The sequence below is a fragment of the Cebus imitator genome, unplaced genomic scaffold (assembly GCF_001604975.1).
Source record: "Cebus imitator isolate Cc_AM_T3 unplaced genomic scaffold, Cebus_imitator-1.0 Scaffold248, whole genome shotgun sequence".
Lineage (NCBI taxonomy): Eukaryota > Metazoa > Chordata > Mammalia > Primates > Cebidae > Cebus > Cebus imitator.
Genome location: NW_016107563.1, coordinates 2770412 through 2792963, shown reverse-complemented (window position 1 = coordinate 2792963; position 22552 = coordinate 2770412). Strand labels below are relative to the sequence as shown.

The following is a 22552-nucleotide window of genomic DNA, read 5'->3' as shown; positions in this document are numbered from 1 at the left end:
ATGGAGAGCTCCCCCTGCAAGCTGGAGCCCCAGGTTCGGGTCCCCACCTCCACTACTAGTCAAGCAGCATCAGGGCGCAACAGCTTTCGCTATAAAGGGCTAGAGGTTAACATTTTCAGCTGTGTGAACGATACACTCTCTTCTGCAACCACACAACTCTGCCGCAGCCATGGACAAAATGGAAATGGACAAGCCTGGCTGCATTCCAGTCAAACTCCACTTCCGGACACCAAAATTGGAATTTCATGTCATTTTCAGGTGTCACGAACTAGTATGCTTCTTTTGATTTTTTGTTTAACGACTTCAAAAATAAAAGCCATTCTTAGCTTGCAAGGCATATACAAACAGGTGACGGGCTGAGCCGTTTGACCACCGCTAAGTGTCACTTCCTCTTTCTGGGCCTCAGTTGTTTCATTTGTAAAATCATGGGAACAACTGCTGGTTTCCACATGGTCACTCTGCAGGGCTGGACAGTGTCCTGATTTTTGCTGCTTTATCACAGGCTGACTGACAAACCTTCAGGGCGATAATCCTTGACATTCAAACTGAGGTGCTAAGAACTTTCACTAAGAACTTTTGAGGGTTTTCTTCTCTAATGGAACCGGGGATCTTGCAAGCAACTAGTGCAATTATGCTGACTTAGAAAATGCTGAGACGGGCCTATGAGGGAAAGACAGCGAGCCACAGACCTGAGAGGGGGCTGCTCTGAGTTTGTGCCTCAACCCTGCTGTTCATTAGCTGGGCAGCTCCTTGCCCTCAGTCAGCCTGATGCTTCATCTCTTACATGACAAGGTCCCACCAGAGAATCTCTCCAGTTCCCCAGAGAGCTAAGGCTCCCCCACACATGGGACAATCCTACTTCTGGAACAAACAATAGGGTGGCCACCATGGTTTGGCTGCCGCACACCCTCATGGGACAGCCTCTGCCCACCTAGCCTGAGAAGGTCACACTCCTGAAGGGGCTGGTGGGCATGCCTGACTTCACAGCGGGTGAGGGGTCTGGAAGGAAAACTGGGGCAGATGCCTGAGCATCTACGACACTAAGAAGTGACCTCCCAGGTGATGCTGACACGCTGCTGGGAGGAGGCCCTTACCAAAAACCAAACACAACCCAGTAAAAGTGGTCACTTGGTGGAAAGTTTCAGCATCGTGGCCACGCCATCTGACTTTTAAAGCTTTAGTCCCATGGGACTGCTCGGGCCACACAGCTGCTCTCCTGGTACTGTCAGGGCCAAACTAACTTGCCCCATGATCAAGATCCTGTAGACTCCATCGCTTCTCTGCCTTAGAACCCATGCTCTGAACTCCCACTAGAGGAAACAGAGAGCCAAGTAATCTCCCCTTTTATTTTCTTTCTTTTAGAGATGGGGTCTTGCTGTCACCCAGGCTGGAGGGCAGTGCCACAATCATACCTCACTGCAGCCTCGAACTCCTGGGCTTAAATGATCCTCCCACCTCAGCCTCCTAAGTAGCTAGGATTACAGGCCTGAGCCACCACATCCAGCTAATTTTTGTATGTTTTATAGAGATGGGTCTTGCTATGTTGTCCAGGCTGGTCTGAAACTCCTGGCTTCAAGCAATTCTCCCATCTTAGCCTCCTAAAATGCTGGGATTACAGGCATGAGCCATCATTCCCAGCCACAATCTCTACTTTTTTTTTTTTTTTTTTTTTGAGACAAGAGTTTCACTCACTCTGTAGCCCAGACTGCAGTGCGGTGGTGTGACCTCAGCTCACTGCAACCTCTGCCTCCCAGGTTCATGCAATTCTCCTGCCTCAGCCTCCCAAGTAGCTGGGATTACAGCTACTTGGGACCATGTGCACCACCATGCCTGGCTAGTGTTTGTATTTTTAGTAGAGACGGAGTTTCACCATTTGGCCAGCCTGGTCTCAAACTCCTGACCTCAAGCGATTTGCCCGCCTCAGCCTCTCAAAGTGCTGGGATTACAGGTGTGAGCCAACAATCTCTACTTTCGAAACCACTTGCATCTACCCCAGAAGATGGGCTGATCACCTGGGCTCAAGGTTTTACAGAACACACGTTCTGCCTCTGAATGGGAGTTGTCTAAAATGACATTACCAACTCCACTAAACTCACCTAGGGGACAGCGCACGCCAGGGGCTTTGTGTACCGATATACATTCCTTTCTAACACTCCGACTGTTGTTTCTGCCCAAGTGAACATCTTGGCTTAAAAAGGGGGAAAATATACAGCTCCTCCCAACAAAGACTTCATGCCCAACCTATTTGTCATACTACTAATTAATACACTCGAAAGGAGAATAACCCAAGGCTGGGGGTGGCCCGAGACAGACAGAAGAGGCACAGAAATACCAACCCACCTCCAGTGAGATACTTAAGTCAAAACCCATTCATCTGCGACAGGCCCATGTTTAAAGGTCACCAAGAGGTTAATGATGAGCCGTGGAATTCTAGATGTAAATAGCCTGCTGCAGAAGCTGGGTCTGCTTTGGCCCAACTGTGGGAGGGTCTGTATAACTTCACCCCACTTCACAGCAACCAGCCCGGCTTCCACCCCTCCCCTCCAGCCCTCTAGCCCGGACGCTGGACAGACCCTGGGCTGAAGGGGAGCCAGTGAGGGACACACCCCCGCGAGGGGAGGAAGGAGGGCACACTTACCCAGTGGCTTGTACTCGTCGCGAGGAGACAGCCGAGAATAGGGAGGTGGTGGAGATTCTGGAAGACAGAAGACAGCGTGTCACTGCCGGGGTGGGGGAACTCACACCTCAGGTTCTACATGCTTCTAATTATTGGTTTCCTCCAATAATAAACTCGGCCTCCAGGAAGCCCTCCCTCCCCACTTTGTCCCACCTCCTCTGCTGCCCAAACCCCCTCAACAGTTAAAGCCACAGGCTTGGGGCACAGACAGATATGGGCTCAGTCCCAGCTCTGCTAGCTTTGGCTGTGTGACCTCAAGCAAGTTACTTTGCCTCTCTGAGCCTGTTTCCTCAGCTCTAAAATGAGGATAATAATCATCTAGACCTCCCAGGTTTGCTGGGGCAATGTACGTAAAATGCTTAGTGCAGCTCTTGGCACTGTTGAAAAACACCTCCACAAACAGTAACTGTTATTACTTTAACAAGAGAAACGTGAGTGCAGGGGAAGTCAGAGCCAGGACTGCCAGGTAAAATACCGAATGCTCAGTTACATTTGAATTTTGGATCAACATGGCATCACTTTGTAGTATGGCTGTGTCCCCTTCAATACTGGGGGCATACATACACTAAGATATGGTGTGTGGTTTATCGGACACTCAAATTTAACTGGGCATCCTGCATTTTATTTGCTAAATTTGGCAAGCCTAGTCAGAGCCAAGTGTGAGTGCAAAGGCCCAGACACGGAAACTCATGTCCAAACAAGCTGCATGAGAGCTAGCATTCCTAGGTGCAGGGGAGGACAGTGGAAAGAGTTAGGACCCAAAAGGCCAAACCCAGCTATGTCAACAGGAGGCCTTAAGCCAGTCACTTCCAGCTCCTGGCCTCAGTCTCCCCTTTTGCAAAGGACAGGGGTGAAACACAAGCTCTCTATAGCTCAGACACTACGATTCCTTATTGTCTATGATATTTTTCTTTGGGTTTCCTTTCATTTGCCTAAAATACTCCTCCTTAAAAACATATACTTTGCCTTCAGAAGAATTCCTTAGCTTCTTGCTTTACGGGAAGTAACAATTTACTAAACTAAGTAACAATTTGCATGAATGAAATGACCCCTCATTTTCTGTAAATGAAACTAAACACAATCAAATCGCAAACTAAAACAAACTCTCAGTGGTAATAAACTGGTAATAACTATTATTAGGTGGGTATCAGTAATGACACAAGGGGTAATAAGTGTTTTTCCCAATTGTAATAGGGCACAATTAGTTGTAGGAGCATTTGTTTTGCTCCATACACCCAGTGAGGCTTCTCCTCTTCCCCACCCTGGCTTTTCCAGCTCCCAGTTACTTCCAACAAAGTGAAGCCTCTGAGGTTTAGAAACAGAGACTTTCTGTGACCAGATGTTAGGGAGAAGGAAACACGAATCAGAGAGTAGCCTCTGAAAGAGCCGTTTTCCTGGTGCCTACCTTGTATCCCACTCCCTGCCAATCACTTTCCATTTTATTTATTGTATTTTATTGTTTCAGACCTCAGGTACAGAGTAGTTAATCATGCTCATCAGGTACCTATTTTTATATCATCCTTTCTTAAAAAAAACAAAAAATAAATGAGATGGCATTATTATCCCCATTTTACAGATGAGAAAACTGATTTGCACATGTCCCCTGAGCCAGTCATGGCGGAGCTGGGATTCCAGTCCAGGCCTGACTCTGCTCTGCCACCTGCTGAGATGAATCAAGAGATGCCCTGTCTTACACCCCTTCATCCCCGCTGGGTCTGGGACACCACCTGCTCGCAACGTGCTCACTAAATATGGACAAGGGCAACTGGGATGAGGATAACGGTAAAGTTGAATGCACCTGTGGACAAAGACGTGCAGAAGGAGGACCTAGGGGTCCCTCAGGCCTAAAGGCCAGCCTTGAGTGAAGAGCAGCCTCTCAGAACAAGAAGCAGGGTATAGGAAGGGCTGGAGTTCCACGAAGAAAGAGAATTGAGGCCAGTGCTCCCACCGTACAGAGGAGGAGACTGCAGCCCGGCGAGCGGAAGTGACCCCTCAGGAGTCAGGTACTGAGCCAGAACCAAAGCCAGGTCTCTGACCTCCATGCCCTTTCCGCGATCCCCATGAGCTTATCAGAAAGCCTGCAAATCCATAGGGTTACCTGTGCAAAAATCTGATTGGCTGAGGCCCAGGCCACAATGGCATGGAGCTCTGGACATCTGCCCCCCAGATTTGTCCCCAGAGGTGAAACAACAATGAGCAGTAGTGGCTGCAGTCAAGCCTCTGTAACCAATGCCAGCATCTCTTCAGGGCTGCTTGCCTGGGGCTCAAAGGGCGAAAGGCAGGAAGGGCTCATGAACTCCCACCTGGAAGAGCTACCTGGGCCTTGAGTTGTGACACTCACTACCCATGGCCATAGCTGAGTTGGGACTTCCAACGTTGTGAGATAGAAAGAAAATCCATGAACCTGAACCATGAGACATGCCAGCTAGTGGAGCACTGTAAAGCTCTCAGGAAGGACCTCACTAGGCTCCCACTATTGGCTCTGGCAAAATGCTTTGCACACAACTGTTTATCAACTGCAGAGACTGAAAGCTAATAATGAGATTCCATGACTCTTAAAAAGTATGAAGGCTTTAGACTCCACCCCACAACACGAGGATTTAGAGTGCCAGAGACAGAAGGGGCTTTGCGGTTCACCCAACTCAGCTCCTTTTTACTGATAGGAAAACTGAGGTCCCACTTGGTGAAGGACCTGCCCAAAAGGCCACACACGAAGGTAGGCTGCAGGCGTAACGGGGGAATAGGAGGGACCAGCTGGAAACCAGTATCAGGTAACCCTTTCCAAAAATTGAGATATAATTCACATACCCTAAGATTCATCCTTTTAAAATATACCATTCAGTGGTTTTTAGTATATTCACAGTGTTGTGCAACCATCAACCACAATCTAAACACATTTTTTTCATCAGAAAAAGAAACATCATCCCCATTAGAAGTCACTTCCCAGACCCCAACCCCAAAACTCTGGGCAACCACAAACCTACTTTCGTCTCGATGGGTTTGCCCATTTCTGGATATTTCATTTAAATGGAATCATACAACATAGGGCCTTTGTGGCTGGCTGCTTCTTTCATGTGGGACAATCATCGTGGTTCATCCATGTTGTAGCACGTTTCGGTACTGTCCTTCATTCTTTTTCATGGCTGAACGATAGTCCATTCTTTGAATGTACCATATTCCGTTTACCCATTCATCAGCTAATGGACATTTGGGTTGCTTCCTCTCTTTGGCTGTTACAAATAATGTGCTATAAACACTACTGGGTACGAATCAGCTGCCACTCCCACAAAGCTGCGCCTCATGGACCTGGACTGACGAAGCCCCAGGATGTTACCTCAGGTGGACAAGGTGGGCACTCAGGTGGGACACGTGGTGGGTGAGACCACAGGTCAGAAGAGAAACTGAGCTGCCACCAGGCCCTCTGTCCACTCTAGTACTTTTAGAAGTTGTGTTGATTTTAAAATAGCCAATATGCTCTAAATTTTAACAGGAGAACTTTTAGAGCACCACTTCTTTCTTCTGAAAGAAGTGGACCTGGTAAAGAGAAAATGAAAAGAGAGGGAGACTGGAAGACATCAGAAACTCCAGCCCCTTGGACATCCAGCCTGAGGCATCCACTTTAGGAATCTCCTCCAACTTCCTTCAGAAGCAGGAGCAGTCAGCCAGGGGCCAGTGCGCCAGAAGGTTCAGCTCAGCCCAGGCAAGCCTCTGGTTGGCCCCCAGGGGGTACTTAGCCTTTTGGGATCTAGACCTAAATTCTAAAGCCAGAAAAGAGTTCACAGCCTCTCCCAGTGCCTGGCAAAGTTTCAGTTTGGGACATTTACCTTCCACCCCCATCTCTGCAGCTCAGCATCTTGCTTAGGAAAAGATCCACATGCCTCCCAAGTTGCCAAGTCTCCCCCCTCCCAAAGAGGGGCTGTAGGGGGGGAGGGGGTCTCCTGAGTGCCCCTCCTTCCTGCCCCCGGAACCTGAAGACTCAACCCTAAGCCCCATGATGGGAGACGCAGAAAAGGAGCTCCTGGCACTTTAAGGCCGGCTGAGCCTAATTGCCCAGATTCCCCTGGCAGCCAGATAAACAGCGCGGCCGGCTGGCGCCAGCAAGAGGCAAACTGCACATTATCACCCCTTCCTCACCTCCAGGAGGAGCTAGGAGGAGCAGACAAGCAGGGCTAGGGGCCGCTGAGCTGGGCGGGGCGGGGGCTTGGAAGCCCAACTTGAAATTGATCTCATTTCAAAGGGATAATGCCAGGCCAAATAAAAGGAAAACTTTCTAGCCCATTCTAATTCCTATGGTCCTGGCCTGGGAACCCTGTGTTTTCCTAGGCGGCCTCCTCCAGTCGTTTAGAAGTTCTCTCTCTCGCTCCGTCTCTCTTCCCCGGGCGCAATTTGGATAATAGTAATTTACAGAATATAATTACAGAAAAAAAAAAAGTGGGGAAGCAAAGAGCAGGAGATTTATTCCAAAGTTAATGGATACTTTCAGGAGAAAGGAGCTCTATAAACACAGGTTAGAGCTGTGATTAAAGTATTTCTCCACATTTCCGTCCACATAGGCACCCACCGAGCTCAGCGAACTGGCTTTTCCTGGGACAGAAAGACACCCAAGGGGGAGGCAGAGCTGGGCCTGACTCCCACGGGCTGAGAGGCAAGGAGGCCCCCAGCCCGTGCCCAGCAGAGGCGGGTTCCCTGCTGAGGACCCCAATTTCTGAGACCAGCCTGGAGCAGAGCAGGGGACGGGAGCGAGGCCTCTGTGGCCTGGCATCCTCACATCAGCCCTCAGGGATTCCCTCCAACCCCTTACTTTAGAGATGGGAAAAGAAGCCCAAAGGGGAAATTTGCCCCAAGGCTCCAAAGCAAGTTGACCCGGATGGAGAGTGGGCTCTGAACGGCAGGGGGTCCACACTGCCAATGAGGGGTCTCCTGTCACTGGGGCTCCCTGCAGTGGCCGGTGGAGGTGGGGGGGAGGGGTGTGACTGCTGCCAGGTGGGAGTTCCCCTTTGCCAGTGTTCCAGCGTACTTTGCTCGCTAGCTGTGTGCCTGCGCTGTGTGCGCGCGTCTGCCTGCCCGGGGCCCGGCCCTCTCCCCAGAGCCCTGGAAGGAGCAGTCTCCTTATCAGGACGCGCACGGCTGAGCCCCAGCTATGCGCCCGCCCAGTTACGGGAGCCAGGCTGGCGGCCAGGCGGCGGGGGCGGGGTGGGCAGCCCAGGGCTCCCCCAGCTCTCAGGCCAGCGGCACATACTGGAAACTCTTCCCTGGCCATCGGTCCTCCCAGCTGTCCCTAGGGTGGCTGAATGGGGGCCCCAGAGACCAGCAGCTAGCAAAGAGGCAAGGGAGGAGACTCGGGGTGCTGCAGCCCCCCCGCAACAGCGCCTCCTTCTGGGAGAAGGAAAAGAACCACGTCCTAAGGCTTAGTTCAGATTTAGATGGGGAGAACGTTCCCAGAGCCACCCCCACTGACCACCACGGTGGCTGACAGGGGAGATAACTCATCCAAAGGCAAGCTGCAGGTTACTAGCTGGGCAGAGCCCAGGACTAGGTCCATAGTTAAGAACCACTCCACCCCAGCTTGCCAGGTACCCCTTGACCTGTACCTGTCCAAGACCACCAAATGCAAACCAACACCCACACCAACTCCTAGTCCAGGGAGTAGTAGCAGGAGTGGTTCTGTCCATTGCCTCCAACTTTCTCATTCCTCCCCTCCCTGCGCACCCACCTGAGTGTGCCTGGCACCTTGACTCTGAGCTGGCTGGCTCCCTCTCCTCTGCCCCGGCTGGCTCCCTCTCCTCTGCCCCATCCTCCAAGGCCCTGCTCCAGGTTGGAGCTGCAGAGCTCCTGCAGGTGATCCTATTACATACACACCCACGGCCTTCTGGTAGCTCAGACCCACAGACCTGGCCCTGCACACTTCCCTTCTTCCCCCATCTCTTCCCCATAAATCCCCCAGGGGATTATGTTTCTTGAGGGCACAGATCGTACTCATGTTTCCACTCTGCCAGCCACAGCACCCAGCACAGTGCCTGGCCCGGAGTAGTTGCTCAACAAACATTTGTTGGCACACTGAAGTGGCGAGAGAGAAAAATAGCTGCCAGGGGCTTCTACAGAGTGGAATGGGCCCACTTAACAAAAGAAAAAGATGGCCAGGAGCAAGACAGCCAGCCACAAATAGGGTCTCCTTCCCCAGAGCCAGGGAGGAGGCAGAGTTTGAAGAGGAGAGAAAGCCACTTTCAGGGAAGCTGTCAGGAAGGGGAAAAGTACACAGAAACCCTGGCATGAGCCACAGCTCCGAGACTGCTCATGGCTCCTGAACTGGGCCTGGAGTGGCCAGGAGGGGAGTGGGGTGCCTGATCAACACAGCCCCTCCTCACCCACCCCCATCAATGCCCTCTATTCAGGAAACATCACTGAAGAAAAGCCTCCTTTCCTCTCCAGAAACTACTCCACACACAAACAAGACACCTGGGACAAATGCACGATCCCAGGCCCACCTTCCCCTTCCAAAGTGAGAGTCGGGAGACCTACAATCTGACCTTCTACAAGCTCCCAACCTGGGTGCTGACTCTCCCCGGGGAAGCCAGAATGGAGGGACCCAGAGCCCTCCCGGGCTCCGTAGCCTGCGACTCCCTGACAGTCCCACTCCTGCAAAACCCCAGTGCCACCTCATGGATTCCCATACATCCCTCAAAGGCCAGCTACAAGCTAACATGTGTGTTCCCCGCAGGGCAGAGTTCAGAGCAAGGCGAATGCAAGCTCCTGGCCTGCTGAGGCTTCCGCCTCTCTGGACCTGAGCGCCAGGGCCTGGCCAGGTGAGCAAGGCTGAGGGTGGAGTGTGGGCAGAGAATCTCAAGAGGAGAACGAAGTAGGGGGACAGTGCTCAGAGGTCATCACGTATCTGGCTTCTTTACCTACTCATAGATGCCCGCAAGACCCTCAACGCTATACAAAAGCTGAACAATGCGAGGAGGATGGAAGATCCTGGCACCTGACACCCAAGGGATGTGGGGAGTAATAGCATGTGGGAAATAAGCAGGGTGCTCTTTACTCCAGAGAGGCTACCCTGCAAAGCTTCGTCCAAAGTGTACAAAGGCATTAGTGAGATATTTGATGAACGCTTGATTCTAGCTGTGATTCGTGTACACCCAATTTCACAACTTACAGCTACTTGGACATAGAAAAGCACAATGTGGGTATGGGCACATGCCTACAAATGCCAGAGGCCTGGGCACAGTCTGGGGCAGATTCTGGAATAGGGGTAGGAGGAGACAGCACCTACCTCTCTGACCTCTCGTCGGCCTGCCCTCTGCTTTCCCTGCCTACGAAGTTGGAGCCCACATCCTGGCCCTGAAACTGCACAGAGAAACTACGACGCGCACCCTTTTACGTTTGCCGGAGCCTCGAGATAAAGCTGCCACTTGATGTGTGTGCTGGGACACTCACTCCCCTGGGCCGGGCTGAGACGCCTCCCCTAGGGGCTCCCACGCTCCAAGGACACCCGGGGGAGCACCCGCAGCTGCGCCGACCCGCAGGGCCACAGTTGGAGAGAAGGGCAAGGAAGGGGACCGGGAGGAGGAGCCGGGGACGCCCCCTCTCCCCGGCCGGCGCTCGCGCTCACCTGGCCCGCAGAGCCGGCTGAAGTGGTAGGGGTTGCAGCACACAGTGGGGCCGTCGGCGGCGGCGGCGAAGCTGTGGCAGCCGCACAGGGGCTTCAGCTCCACGGCGTGCTGCAGGTCGGGCCAGCGGAAGAGGCGGCCGAGCAGCAGCTGCGGCGGCGCGGGCTGGCCGCCCAGGCGGAGGTCGGCGCGCGGCACCAGCACGCAGCCGCCCAGCACGCCGCCGCGGGACTCCACCGCCTCCAGCAGCGTGTCCAGCGAGCGCTCCTTGAGCCGCTTCAGCAGCGAGTACGTGACGGTTTCGAGCTCCTGCTCCAGCAGCAGCAGCCGTGAGCGCGCTTCGCGACTCCGCCCGCCGCCCGCCGGCTCCAGGGCCGCGCCGGCCAGGGGGTCGCTGGCGTCCCGCTCCGAGAAGAGACAGCAGGTCACCGTCTCGCAGTCACTCTCGGGCAGCCAGCCCGGGCCTCCCGGCTCCGCCGCGTCCAGCAGGGAGCTCCCAGCGCCGGCCCCCGGCTCCGACAAGGGCCTGGGGGAGCCCCCCGCGCGCCGGCGCCTCCCCGCGCTCTGGGCGCCTCGCTGTCCCACTGCGTCCCGGGGCCGCCGCGGGTCTACCAGGCGGACTTCGGAGCGGCCGCAGCCGCCGCCCTCTCGTGCCCGCGGGGCCGGCTCAGCTCGGCTGCCCAAGCTCCCATCCTCGTCGCCGCCGCCGCCGTCGCCGTCGCCGCCTTCCTCCCGGTCGGGGACCACACGACTTCGCCAAAGTCGCCGCACCAGCCCCGAGCGTTTGGACCTGAACATACGATATCCTTTGGCGCCAGGGGTGGGGGGGAGGCGGTCTCCGGTTACCGGGGGTCCGTTCCCTCAGCGAGGCGCCGGCTGCGCGGGTCGCAGCCCCACATGAAGCTCCGCCGCGGAGCGCCGCGCAGACCGCGCACAGCCTGTCGTCGAAGGGGCGCCGCAGGGCTGCAACATGAGGGAGCTCGCCGAGGCGGGACGGCCGGGAACACGCGCACGCCGAGCCGCAGTCCGCGCGCGGCCAGGGGCTACACGGACCGCAGCGGCGGGGCTGCTCAACAACTCCAGCGCCCGCGCTTTAGGGGGGCTGCAGGCGGCGCGCCGCCAGAAAGACCCCACATGGGCCGGCGAGCCTTCAAAAGTTGCGCGGCTGGTCCATGAGCACAAAGCGCTCGCGCCGAACTCCCAAATGTGTATGGAAAGCCCTGCCTTTTAAACCCAAGCGCTTAACTACATGGGCTTTTCCTGCAGGATCCGAAAGGCAGGCTTGTTGATACCCCCAGCTCCCTTCTTACGCCCTGCAAAAAGAAAAAAGGAAAAAAAAAAAAAAAGAAAGAAAGAAAAGGAAATCCCAAACAAAACCTAAATCCCTGGATTTGCATGCACGAAAGGCCAACTCCGTCTCAGGTCCCAGGCGCTAGATGCACTTGGAGCAAGTTTCTCCTGGACGCGGGTGTCAGCACATGAGTGGAAGCTGTAAAAATCCCAAAGAGCCGCTGGGATCCTTAATTTAAAATGCAGTCCACCGAGGCAGAGGTCGCAGCCCGCCCCACGCTGCGCTCGGACGCTCCGGGCGTGGAGGCTGCCGAGGTCGCCCCTCCTCCCCCCTCCGCAAAAGTGCCTCCCGGTGGCCCCCGGGTCCCAGCGAGGTCTGGCGAGGCAGCGCCCGGCGGCTCTTTCTCTCGGCTCGGCTCCCTCGATCGCTCCCCCGCTCGGCTCTCTCTCTCTTTTTTGTTCTCCTCAAACGCACACTGAGGGCCCCCGGAGGAGCGCCGCGGAGTCATTGGCTGCCTCCCATCATATGCCAGTCTAGACACTTTGGCGGCTCCGCGGCGCTGATTGTTGCGCAAACAAGGTTTCAAGTTTCTTAACTCTTAAAGGAGAACACGTCCCATTGCAGGGCCCGAGGCTCCAAGGGGCCGGCTCCCGGGGCGGGCGGAGCTCGGGCCCCCGCCCCACACACCGCCCCGGCACCCCCGCCCCAGGCCTGACAGCACCCGCGGCCCGCTTTCGGATTTGCGTTGCGCCCCGGGCACGGATGCGAGGGAGCACACACACGCGCGCGGACACACCACACACACGCACACACACACACACACACACACACAGGGTCACGCAAACCACGGGCAGGCGCGCGAGGGCTCGGCGGACGCTCTGAGACTCGGACGCAAACGGGGCGCTTTGCCCATCCCTGGCTTGTGCACGAGCTTACAAACACAGTTCGCACTTTAAAGTTGTCCCAAACCCCCATGCCGGGGCTGGCTAATAAAAATGGGTGTGCTTGTGCGTGCCTTCCTGGGCTGAGCCTCAGGAGCAGGGGCGGCTGATATGTGGGGGTAGCGGATCCCCCGTGACTGCAGGAGGGGCTCCACGCTCCTTGCAAAGTCGGGGGTCTCTCTGCCGGGCCAAACTGGGTGCTTAGGACGCTTTGCGCACGGTGGCTCCAGGCTCGCCCGGAGTGGGGAGATGGAGAGGGAGGGGTAGAGGCGGGGAGTGTCTACTCGCTGGCTCCTCTCGGTCGCCACGGCCCTCCCTCGGAGCGAGGCGGGCCGCTGGCCGGCCGGGCCCCCTTCAGCCTGGGTGCTTCCTCTCCCTTCCCCAGTTTACTCTCCGCACTTCAGAGACGTGTGGGCGAGGGATCGCGCTTTCCCTGGCGAGGTTTCCACGCAAACATGGGGGTGGGCGGCGGGAGGGATCGGGGGCGCGGCGGCAGCAGCCTGACGCCCGGCGCGGGAAGGGTTAAGGCCGCTCCTGCCCCTGGAGCCGGCGCGGCGGGGTACCTCCTCGGGCGCGCTCGCTCGTCCGAGGGTGGCAAAAGTTCAAGCTTGTAAAGTCGGGATTGGTCCCGCGCGGAGGGGAAAAAAGGCCTGGGCCCCCCTCCCCCCCCGGGCGCGGCGCCGATTGGCCAGACGGCGGGGCCGGCACCGCCCTCTCCCCCCGCGCGCGGCGGCCCCACCCACGGCGCGGCGCCCCGCCCCTTTCCGGGCTGGAGCCTGGCCGCGCGCTGAATGAAAGAAATTCCGCTACTCTCATTGGCCAGGGGCTGGGCGCCGTTCCCCCGCCTCGGCCTCGCGGCGCGGGCCAGCGGGTCTCCCTCGCGGGTGGCCACGCGTGGGCTGGCCCGGGGAGCGTGCGGCGGTACCAGCCCCCGGCCGGGCCCTGAGACTGTCTGCGCTGGGGGAGGAGTGGCATTTGCGAGGAGGATTCAGGACCATTTGCTGAGCGTACCTGAAGCCAGGTACTGTTCGCGCTGCGCTGTCTGGAAGTGGCAGCTGTTCCCCGAATAAAAGATCGGACTCGGAAACTTCCTCACGCCCATCTCCTACTACTTTGGCCAAATTAAATTAGCCGTCCTAGCCTCACTTTCTTATTGGAAACCGCGGATGAGGATGCCTGCCCTTCGTGCGTCACAGAACCATGAAGGTCCCAGGACATAGTGCAGGTTAAATGCACAAATCGCAAGCGAACAGCAGGATGACTTTTCACAAGTAAACAGACACACGTGATGTCACCAACACCCAAAAACCAGCGTGACCCGCACCCTAGAAGCCCGTCTTGTGTAAGTCACTTTTCGCTTTGGGGAAATTAATACATCTTAAAATACAAAGAGAAACTCAATGTATTTTCTTTTATCCCCGTGTCTGCTCTTTGAGTGTGGATTGCAATAATAACAGTTCATGCTTATTGAGTCGTTACTGTGGGCAAGGTAATGTTCCAGGATTTGGCTGATTCTCACAACACTTAACATAGATACTATTATTAATATATAAGCACTGAACATCTTTACTATTATTTATCTACACTTACAGATGAGGAAAACTGAGGCACAGGAACGCCCTCATGTAACTTGCCAGTAAAACAAGGATGGCATTGGCAATGCTAACATGCTAAAACCAGAGGGGCATGAACCAGCACGCCTGCTCATACTGGCTGGAAGTGGTGTGTAGGTCTGTGTTGCCAGATTACACTCTTCAAGAAGGGATTTCCAAACAGGCCCACCAGCTGAATCAAAGTGTCAGGGGTTGAGGTCCCCAGACTACAACATTTTGGGGATAGGTATGGTTGTTACTACCATTTTATTTTTATATTTTATTTATTTTGAGACAGAGTCTTGCTCTGTCCCCCATCTGGAGTACAGTGGTGTGATCTCGGCTCACTGCAGCCTCTGCCTCCCAGGCTCAAGTGATTCTCGTGCCTCAGCCTCCTCCCAAGTAGCTGGAACTACAGGCTTGCACCACCATGCCTGGCTAATTCTTGTATTTATAGTAGAGATGGGGTTTCACCATGTTGGCCAGTCTGGTCTCGAACTCCTAACCTGAAGTGATCCACCCGCCTCGGCCTCACAAAGTGCTGGTAGAGTTACCACCAATTTGTAGATAAGGACGCTGAAGCACGAAGGCTTGCACCAAGTAACTTGTAGTTACTGGCAGAGGCCGGATTAAAACCCAGACAGTTTGGCTGAAGAAGGGGTGTGCTTGTGTAATGGAAGCAAAGGAAATGGACCAGCAGGAAGAAGGATTACCAGCAGGTAACCTGCAGGGCCTCCCCTGAGGGCAGGGACTTGTGTGCTTCCACAGATGCTCAGCACAGAGCCCTAGGGGCTCCCTTCCCCCCACTTCCACCCCCATGCCTCTCTGAGGTACCACTCTCCCAATCTGCAGAGTTCCCGGAGGAGCGCCCTGAGAGATGCCCCAGTAGCCTCAGACCAAGGAGAGGCTGCAGCAGTGACCTTACTCAGGAGACCTCCCTTCTTTGCTGGGCAGTAATGGGCAAAATCTGGCATCATCTCTTGCTCACTGGGAGACGTGGCATCGTTCCTGATGTGCTCAAGAATGATGCTGAATGAAGCTCACTGAAACCAGAGTCCGATGGGCCGAAATTCAGTACTGACCCTACTTACCTCCCTCAACTCTATAAGCCTTGGGATTTTCATCTGTGAAGTGGAAATAAGAATCATGCCGGAGGGCGGCCGCAGTGGCTTATGCCTGTAATCCCAGCACTTTGGGAGGCCAAAGTGGGCGGATCACAAGGTCAGAGGATCGAGACCATCCTGGCTAACATGGCGAAACCCCATCTCTACTAAAAATACAAAAAATTAGCCAGTCGTGGTGGCACATCCCTGTAGTTCCAGCTACTCAGGAGACTGACGCACGAAAATCGCTTGAACCTGGGAGGCGGAGGTTGCAGTGAGCTGAGATCGTGCGACTGTACTCCAGCCTGGGTGACAGAGCAAGACTCCATCTCAAAAAAAAATCATGCTGGAGGTGGCTGACAAAATTAAGTGACAAGAGGACCTAGAAGCAGCCCTTGTTATAGGACCACTGCATCTGAGTGAAGATAATGTCAGGAAGGGAAAGGCAGTGGCAGTCCCGCTGTCCTTGGATTCCTTGGGCCCATCCAGCCTAGTGCCTGGCACGCGTTGTGACCACTAGAGGGTGCGTGTGGCGGGGCCCAGCAGGGCAGGGCCAAGCTACAGCTTAAAAACACCCTCCCCCGAGGCTGCCAGACCACAGAGCAAGCTCCAAATCCCTAGGGATGTAGGGAAAAGAGAGCAAAGGAAGAAGGGAGGGTCCCTGATGCTTATCCACAGGTCTCTGCACCCAAGTTACTCACAAAATAACTCACAAGTAACTCTGACCCCCTCAGATTCAAATCTGCCCCCACTCTGTTATTCCAGTATTTTCCCCAAAGCACTCTATGCATCCCCTTTACTGGGCTTGTCCCATTTCAAAACCATACACTCTTTTATCTGTTCTCCTCTACCTTTGGGATGTGAGCTCCACAAGGGATGGTGAGAGGAGCAGGCCCAGGCCACCTACAACAGTGTGGGGGCAGTAGAGTCAGAAACAGGCCATTTGCTGCTATTCTGTCTGTGCCATTGAAAAGCTAAATCACATAAGACAGCTCTTGCCCCATTTATTCTTCCTGGTCCCTAGTTCAATGCCTGTCACATAGTGGGCACTCAATAAATATTTGTAGGGTGGTTGAAATAAAATCCCTCACTTAACTCCATACTTAACCCTGTGCCAAGCACATCAGTAGCTCATCAAATCCCCCAAACAACACAGTAAAGGAGGTATTATTCTTCCTAGACCCATATTTTTAGAGAAGGAAACAGAGAGGTTAAGTAATTTGCTGCAGATCACACAGCGAGTAGGTAGTAGAGTCAAGACTTGAACCCATAGCTGCTTGAGATATGTGTGCATCTTCTTAATACCTAGTCCCAGAAAAGAAAACCAGTCCCTTGCCCTTGGGAAATGTCCCTCATTACTGGAAAGGCATAAGGCATGAAACAGCAGAAATCATGGAAGGGAAAAGTTACGTCTGGGTGGTGGAAAAGGGGCAGTATTTAGGAACTGCCACTTAGGAACAGAGACACCACAGAGGGCATCTGAGCCACCTCTCGCTATAGGCAGGTGCTTTGGCAGGGAGACTGAGTCATCATGACCCACTTCATAAGAGTCTGATGGATAAACCAGGGTCTCATTTATTAACTTTGGAGGCCCAAATTTTATAGACTAACTGCAGGCCCAAGTGGCTAAGTGGCATTCTCTCCCCCTTTGGAAGGTAAATCTGCTTGGTCAACATAGCCCCAAATGGGAGACAACCTTGGGCAGTGGTAAACAACCCTTCTGAAGCTCTGATGAATGCTCTGGACCCTCTCTGCCTTGGAAAATGCACATGTGAATGAACGGAACTTTGCGTTCATTCATTCAACACATAATTACTGAGCTCCTACTGAGTGCCAGGCCCTCTTCTAGGTGCTACCAATCCTGCAGTAAGCGGAACACAAAAATTCCTCAACTCAAGGAGTCTAAGGGGAAGGTCACAACAAAATAACCAGGTTCCCAGTGAACTGGAAGGTAAAGGTGCAAGGTCAGAAATAAAGCAGAGAAGAAGAGAGAGGAGTGTAAGGAGCAGGCAGGTTGCAGTTTAGGGAAAGTGGTCAGGGAAGGCTTCCCTGAGAAGGCGACATTTGAGCTAGGTCTTGGTGGTGGGGGTAGAGTGAGAAGGAAATTAGCTATGATGCTCTCTGAGAGAATAATGTCACAGGCACAGAGAACAGCAAGTGCAAGGGCCCTGAAACAGGGGCAGACCTGGCACGTTCCGGGATCATCAAAAGAGAGATGAGATCGGAGTAATACTGGGGACGGATTGTAGGTTTGCATAGGCTATTGTTGGGTGTTTGGCTCGTCATCTGAGTGACTTGGGAGCCCCTGGAGGTTCCGAGCAGAGAAGGAACAGAATCTCCCTCTGTTTCAACAGGCTGCCTTGAACTGCCTTGTGAACTGACTGCAAGGGGGCGGTGCGAGCAGGACTAGGTAGGAGGCTGTGGCTGTGGTCCAGGCCAGAGGCCATGGGGCTTGGACCAGCGTGGGAGCAGTGGATGTGGGGGAGCAGCGGTTGGATCCTGGACATTTTATATATCCTGAGGATACAGCCAGCATGGTTTGCTGTCATATCTTTGAAAGTATAAAAGAACATCTGAGGCTGGGTGCAGTGGCTAACCTCTATAATTCTAGTACTTTGGGAGGTCGAGGCGGGCAGGTCACCTGAGGTCAGGAGTTCGAGACCAGCCTAGCCAACATAGCAAAACCCCGTCTCTAATAAAAGTACAAAAATTAGCTGACATCGTGGCGAGCACTTGTAATCCCAGCTACTCAGGAGGCTGAGGCAGGAGAATCACTTGAACCCAGGAGGCAGAGGTTGCAGTGAGCAGAGATCACATCGCTGCACTCCAGCCTGGGCAACAAGAGCGAGATTCCATCTCAAAAAAACAAAGAACATCTGAACAGTATGCTCATGTCATTGATGCTTAATCCTTTACCGGTAATAGTAATGATAGCATTAAGGGCTTGTTTTGAAGATCAAAATGCTTAGTGCAGTGTCTGGCACCTAGTAAGTGTTCAATTAAAAGTAGTTTTTATTAGTGAAATGAGCATGGAGTCAGTCACTACCAAGTTAAGCCACTGAACTAACAGCAACCCTGCAAACTGTTTAACCTCTGTGACCCTCAGTTCCCTTGCCTGTAAAACGGACCCACTTGACCAAGGTGGAAATTAAATGAATAAAGTTCTGGCACACTGTAGGACTCAGCAGCTCAATAAACTGGTTAATGGGCTTACTAAGCGTAGGTGCCTACCTCATTTGGTCATTGTGAGAGTTGATTGAGATAATATGTGCAAAGCATTTGGAGCTGCCACTGTTATTCTGCTCCTTGTGTACCCATAGGGGAGGCAGGGCCCTGGACATTATCAGCTTTCAAAAATATTGCATGGATGAATGAATGAATGAATGGAGGCACGAATGAGCAAAGTGCAGTGGGTTTCATGGTTGTTAAAAGGGATGGAGGCAGTTGCACAGAGGCCAGGGCGAGGACTGTGAGCCTGCGTTACCTGGACCCATGCTCCTCAAACTGGGCTAATGTGGGGCCTTTTGGAATCAAGGGATTTTTCTGGAGAGCTTGTTTCATTCACAGATGTTAGGGAAATTTACTTATTTATTTATTTATTTCATTTTATTTTTTTTGAGATGGAGTTTTGCTTTTGTTACCCAGGCTGGAGTGCAAAGGCATGATCTCAGGTTACTGCAACCTCCACCTCCCAGGTTCAAGTGATTCTCCTGCCTCAGCCTCCCAAGCAGCTGGGATTACAGGTGCCTCCACCACACCCAACTAAGTTTTTGTATTTTTAGTTGAGACAGGGTTTTACCATGTGGGCCAGGCTGGTCTCGAACTCCTGACCTCAGGTGATCCACTGGCCTCGGCCTCCTGAAGTTCTGGGATTACAGATGTGAGCCACCACGCCCAGCCCAGAAATTTTTATATATTACATTTGTAATATATTTGATCTTTAATATTAAAGCTAACCCAGATATATCAGGGAATAGAATGCACAATTCTCATGAGTTCTAAACAGAGATGAGAAACCTTTTTTTTTTTTTTTTTTTTTGAGAATGTCGTTCTTTCACCCAGGCTGGAATGCAGTGGCATAATCTCAGCTCACTGCAACCTCTGCCTCCTGGGTTCAAGCGATTATCCTGCCTCAGCTTCCTGAGTAACTAGGATTACAGGCGCCAGCCACCACACCCGGCTGATTTTTGTATTTTTAGTAGAGACAGGATTTCACTATGTTGGTCAAGCTGGTCTCGAACTCCTGGTCTCACGATACGCCCACCTCGGCCTCCCTAAGTGCTGGGATTACAGGCCTGAGCCACTGCGCCCAGCCTGAGATGGGAGACTTCTCGTCAAGCATGTCACGGTCACTATGGGTAGCATCAGACCCTGACCTCAGACTGATTGCAGCCCCGACCCCGGCCCTCCTGGAGGAGGCTCACCCTTCCAGCCTCCAGGGAATTGTAGAAGCCCTCACATGAGGAACGACAGCAAGGGATGTGCCACATCTTGGCGCTTGGCTATAATTCAACAGAGCACTTCTACTGGGCACTTCCTATGGGCATTTAGTGCACGGAGCCCTGCCCTTCAGTCACTAGGAGTTTATTTGAAGATATGTCTGCATTCAATCACTCTTCTATAATGGCCAGAGACAGCCTTCTAGCAGTCCTCTCTGACTATCAGGCTTCCAGATTGAGAAAGCTCTGGTAAATCCCTGTGGCTAACCAGCTAAAGAGGAACCTCCCAGCCCTGTTAGGAGCAGGTCTCACTTCATCTCCCCCACCCCGCTCCACTCATGAATCCTGAACAAGAGAAGGCTGCTCTCTGGAAAACCCCAAAGTGCCCCACCTGCTCTCTGATATCCCAGACTTTGCACTTGCTGGTTCATCTGCCTGGAATGTCCTTCCTCCCATTCCTCTGGGCAAACTTTTCCCCCCTTTCTCCCCGGTGACTAGCCCAAAGCTATCTTCCTTGCACTGCCCTGGCATTTTACAGTCCTGCTTCCCAGGGCTAGAGAGGATTTGTCCACATTGACGAGCAAGCCTGAGTCCCCTCATCTCTGCACCTCCTAACCCAGCACCCAGGAGCTGCTCCCTTTTAGGGAGACGAGGCGGATCTTAACTTTTGATAGAAGTAGCCAAACTGGGTACCCCAGAGGAATTCTACCAATTTCCCCTCCCTGCAGCAATGCCCACACGTCGACCCTGCAATTCCAGTTTACACATATACCATACAGACGTGCTTGCAGAAGAGTGAAATGATGCGTGTATATGGTCGTGTATTGTATAAATGAAAGGGGGGAGTTAGGCTCCATAAGGTCACTTCACAGCAAAAGGAAAGAGATTGGAAACAACCTTAACTTTATCAATACAAGATAAAGAAATTAGTGCTAAATTATGGTGTATCATCCAGCTGTTGAAAAAGAAGGAGGGACCCTCCCCGCCCCATATAAAAAGATAACACAGGCTGTGCACGGTGGCTCACGCCTGTAATCCCAGCACTGTGGGAGGCTGAGGCCAGCAAATCACCTGAGGTCAGGAGTTCAAGACCAGCCTGGCCAACATGATGAAACCCCATCTCTACCCAAAATACAAAAATTAGCTGGGCGTGGTGGCGCATGCCTGTAATCCCAGCTACTCGGGAGGCTGAAGCAGGAGAATTGCTTGAACCCAGGAGGCGGAGGTTGCAGTGAGCCGAGATTGCACCGTTGCACTCCATCCTGGGTGACAAGAGCGAAACTCCACCTTGAAAGAAAAAAGAAGATCAGGACATTAACTAACAATGATGTGTGCAGTGTGCTACAATTTGCATGAAATTTTTAAAAGCATATATGCTTGTATGTACATAAATGTTGGAAAGATACATGACAAGCTGGTGTAAATGGTTGCTTCTGGGGAAGGAATCCAGAAGGCTAGAAAGCTGGGTGAATTAACTCTTAAACCCATATGCACCTGGTTTTTGGCTTGCTTGCTTGTTTTTATTCTATTAAATAGGTAATACTTGAACTTGGTACAAAATATAAGTGATACCAAAGATTCAATACAAAAGGGGCCTCCCTCTCTCTCCTGCCCTTGGCCTTCTTGGTGTATGTCCTACAGTACTTCCTGAATGTTTGTACCATGAGCTGATTTACCCATTCAAAAACAATTAAGTCAGGGCCAGGCATGGTGGCTCATGCCTGTAATCCCAGCATTTGGGGAGGCCGAGGCAGGCAGATCACAAGGTCAGAAGTTTGAGACCAGCCTGGCCAACAGAATGAAACCTGTTTCTACTAAAAATACAAAAATCAGCCAGGTCTGGTGGCACACGCCTGTAGTCCCCACTACTCGGGACGCTAAGGCAGGAGAATTTCTTGAACCTGGGAGACGGACGTTGCAGTGGGCCGAGACCTGGTCACTGCACTCCAGCCTGGGGGACAGGGTGAGACTTCTCCTCAAAAAAAAATAATAATAATAATTAAATTAGAGCCAGGCACTCTGGTAGTCCCAGCTACTTGGGAAGCTGAGACACAAGGATTGCTTAAAGCCAGGAGTTTGATGCTAAAATGTGTTCTAATCATGCTTTGAATAACCACTGCACCCCAGAGCCTGGCAACATAGTGAGACCCTGTCTCAAACACACACACACACACACACACACACACACACACACACACAGTCAAATATTTTAAAATAATAAATATATTATTAAAATAGTAAATATTTGTTGAAGAAAGGAAGAAATCAACAAAAGAATTGTTGATAAATCCTTAGGTACATGAAACAGTTCAGTGACCTACAAAGCGGAACACTAAGTGACAAATGAAACGACAAAAACAAGAAGAGATCTAAGTAAGAAGTGACGCCAGTCGGAGCGTGCATCCTGTCTTGTCTTGCTTTTAGTTTCCTGTGTGTACATCTTCTCTTCCCAGCCAGACCAGGGCAGGCTTTATGCTCTTATTTACTTCCCAGAGTGAGGCGTACAGAAAGTATGTAATAAACATTCCTTGCTTAATTCCCACTAGCCTGAGCCATGCTCTGGAAAGGGCTGAGGGACACAGTCTCCAGTACCCTCCAGGCCATTACGACTTACATGGGCCTTGGACCCTGTCTCCACAGGCCTCTTCTCCCATACAATTTTTTAAAAATAGTGTATTGGCATCAAGATAAATGAAATCCAGGCTGGACTTATTTTTATATATTTATTATTACTATTATTATTATTACTGTTTTAAAGAAAATTAAAATGAGCCAAGCGTGGTGGCTCATGCCTATAATCTCAACACTTGGGAGGCCGAGGTGGGCAGATCATGAGGTCAGGAGATCAAGACTATCCTGGCTAACACAGTGAAACTATGTCTCTACTAAAAATACCAAAAAA

General features: G+C 52.6%; 1 protein-coding gene across 1 annotated transcript in view; it reads right to left on the bottom strand.

Annotated features, from left to right (window-relative positions):
• SMAD6 (SMAD family member 6) overlaps positions 1 to 12361 on the bottom strand; it is an 81430-nt gene extending 69069 nt beyond the window's left edge. Inside the window, exons 1-2 of the mRNA XM_017498675.2 lie at positions 10287 to 12361; positions 2639 to 2695 (exon numbers count right to left, since the gene is read on the bottom strand). Of these exons, the coding sequence (XP_017354164.1) occupies positions 2639 to 2695; positions 10287 to 11082 (853 nt within the window). The 5' untranslated portion in view covers positions 11083 to 12361. The remainder of the gene's footprint in view (positions 1 to 2638; positions 2696 to 10286) is intronic.
• Positions 12362 to 22552: the final 10191 nt, after the last annotated feature.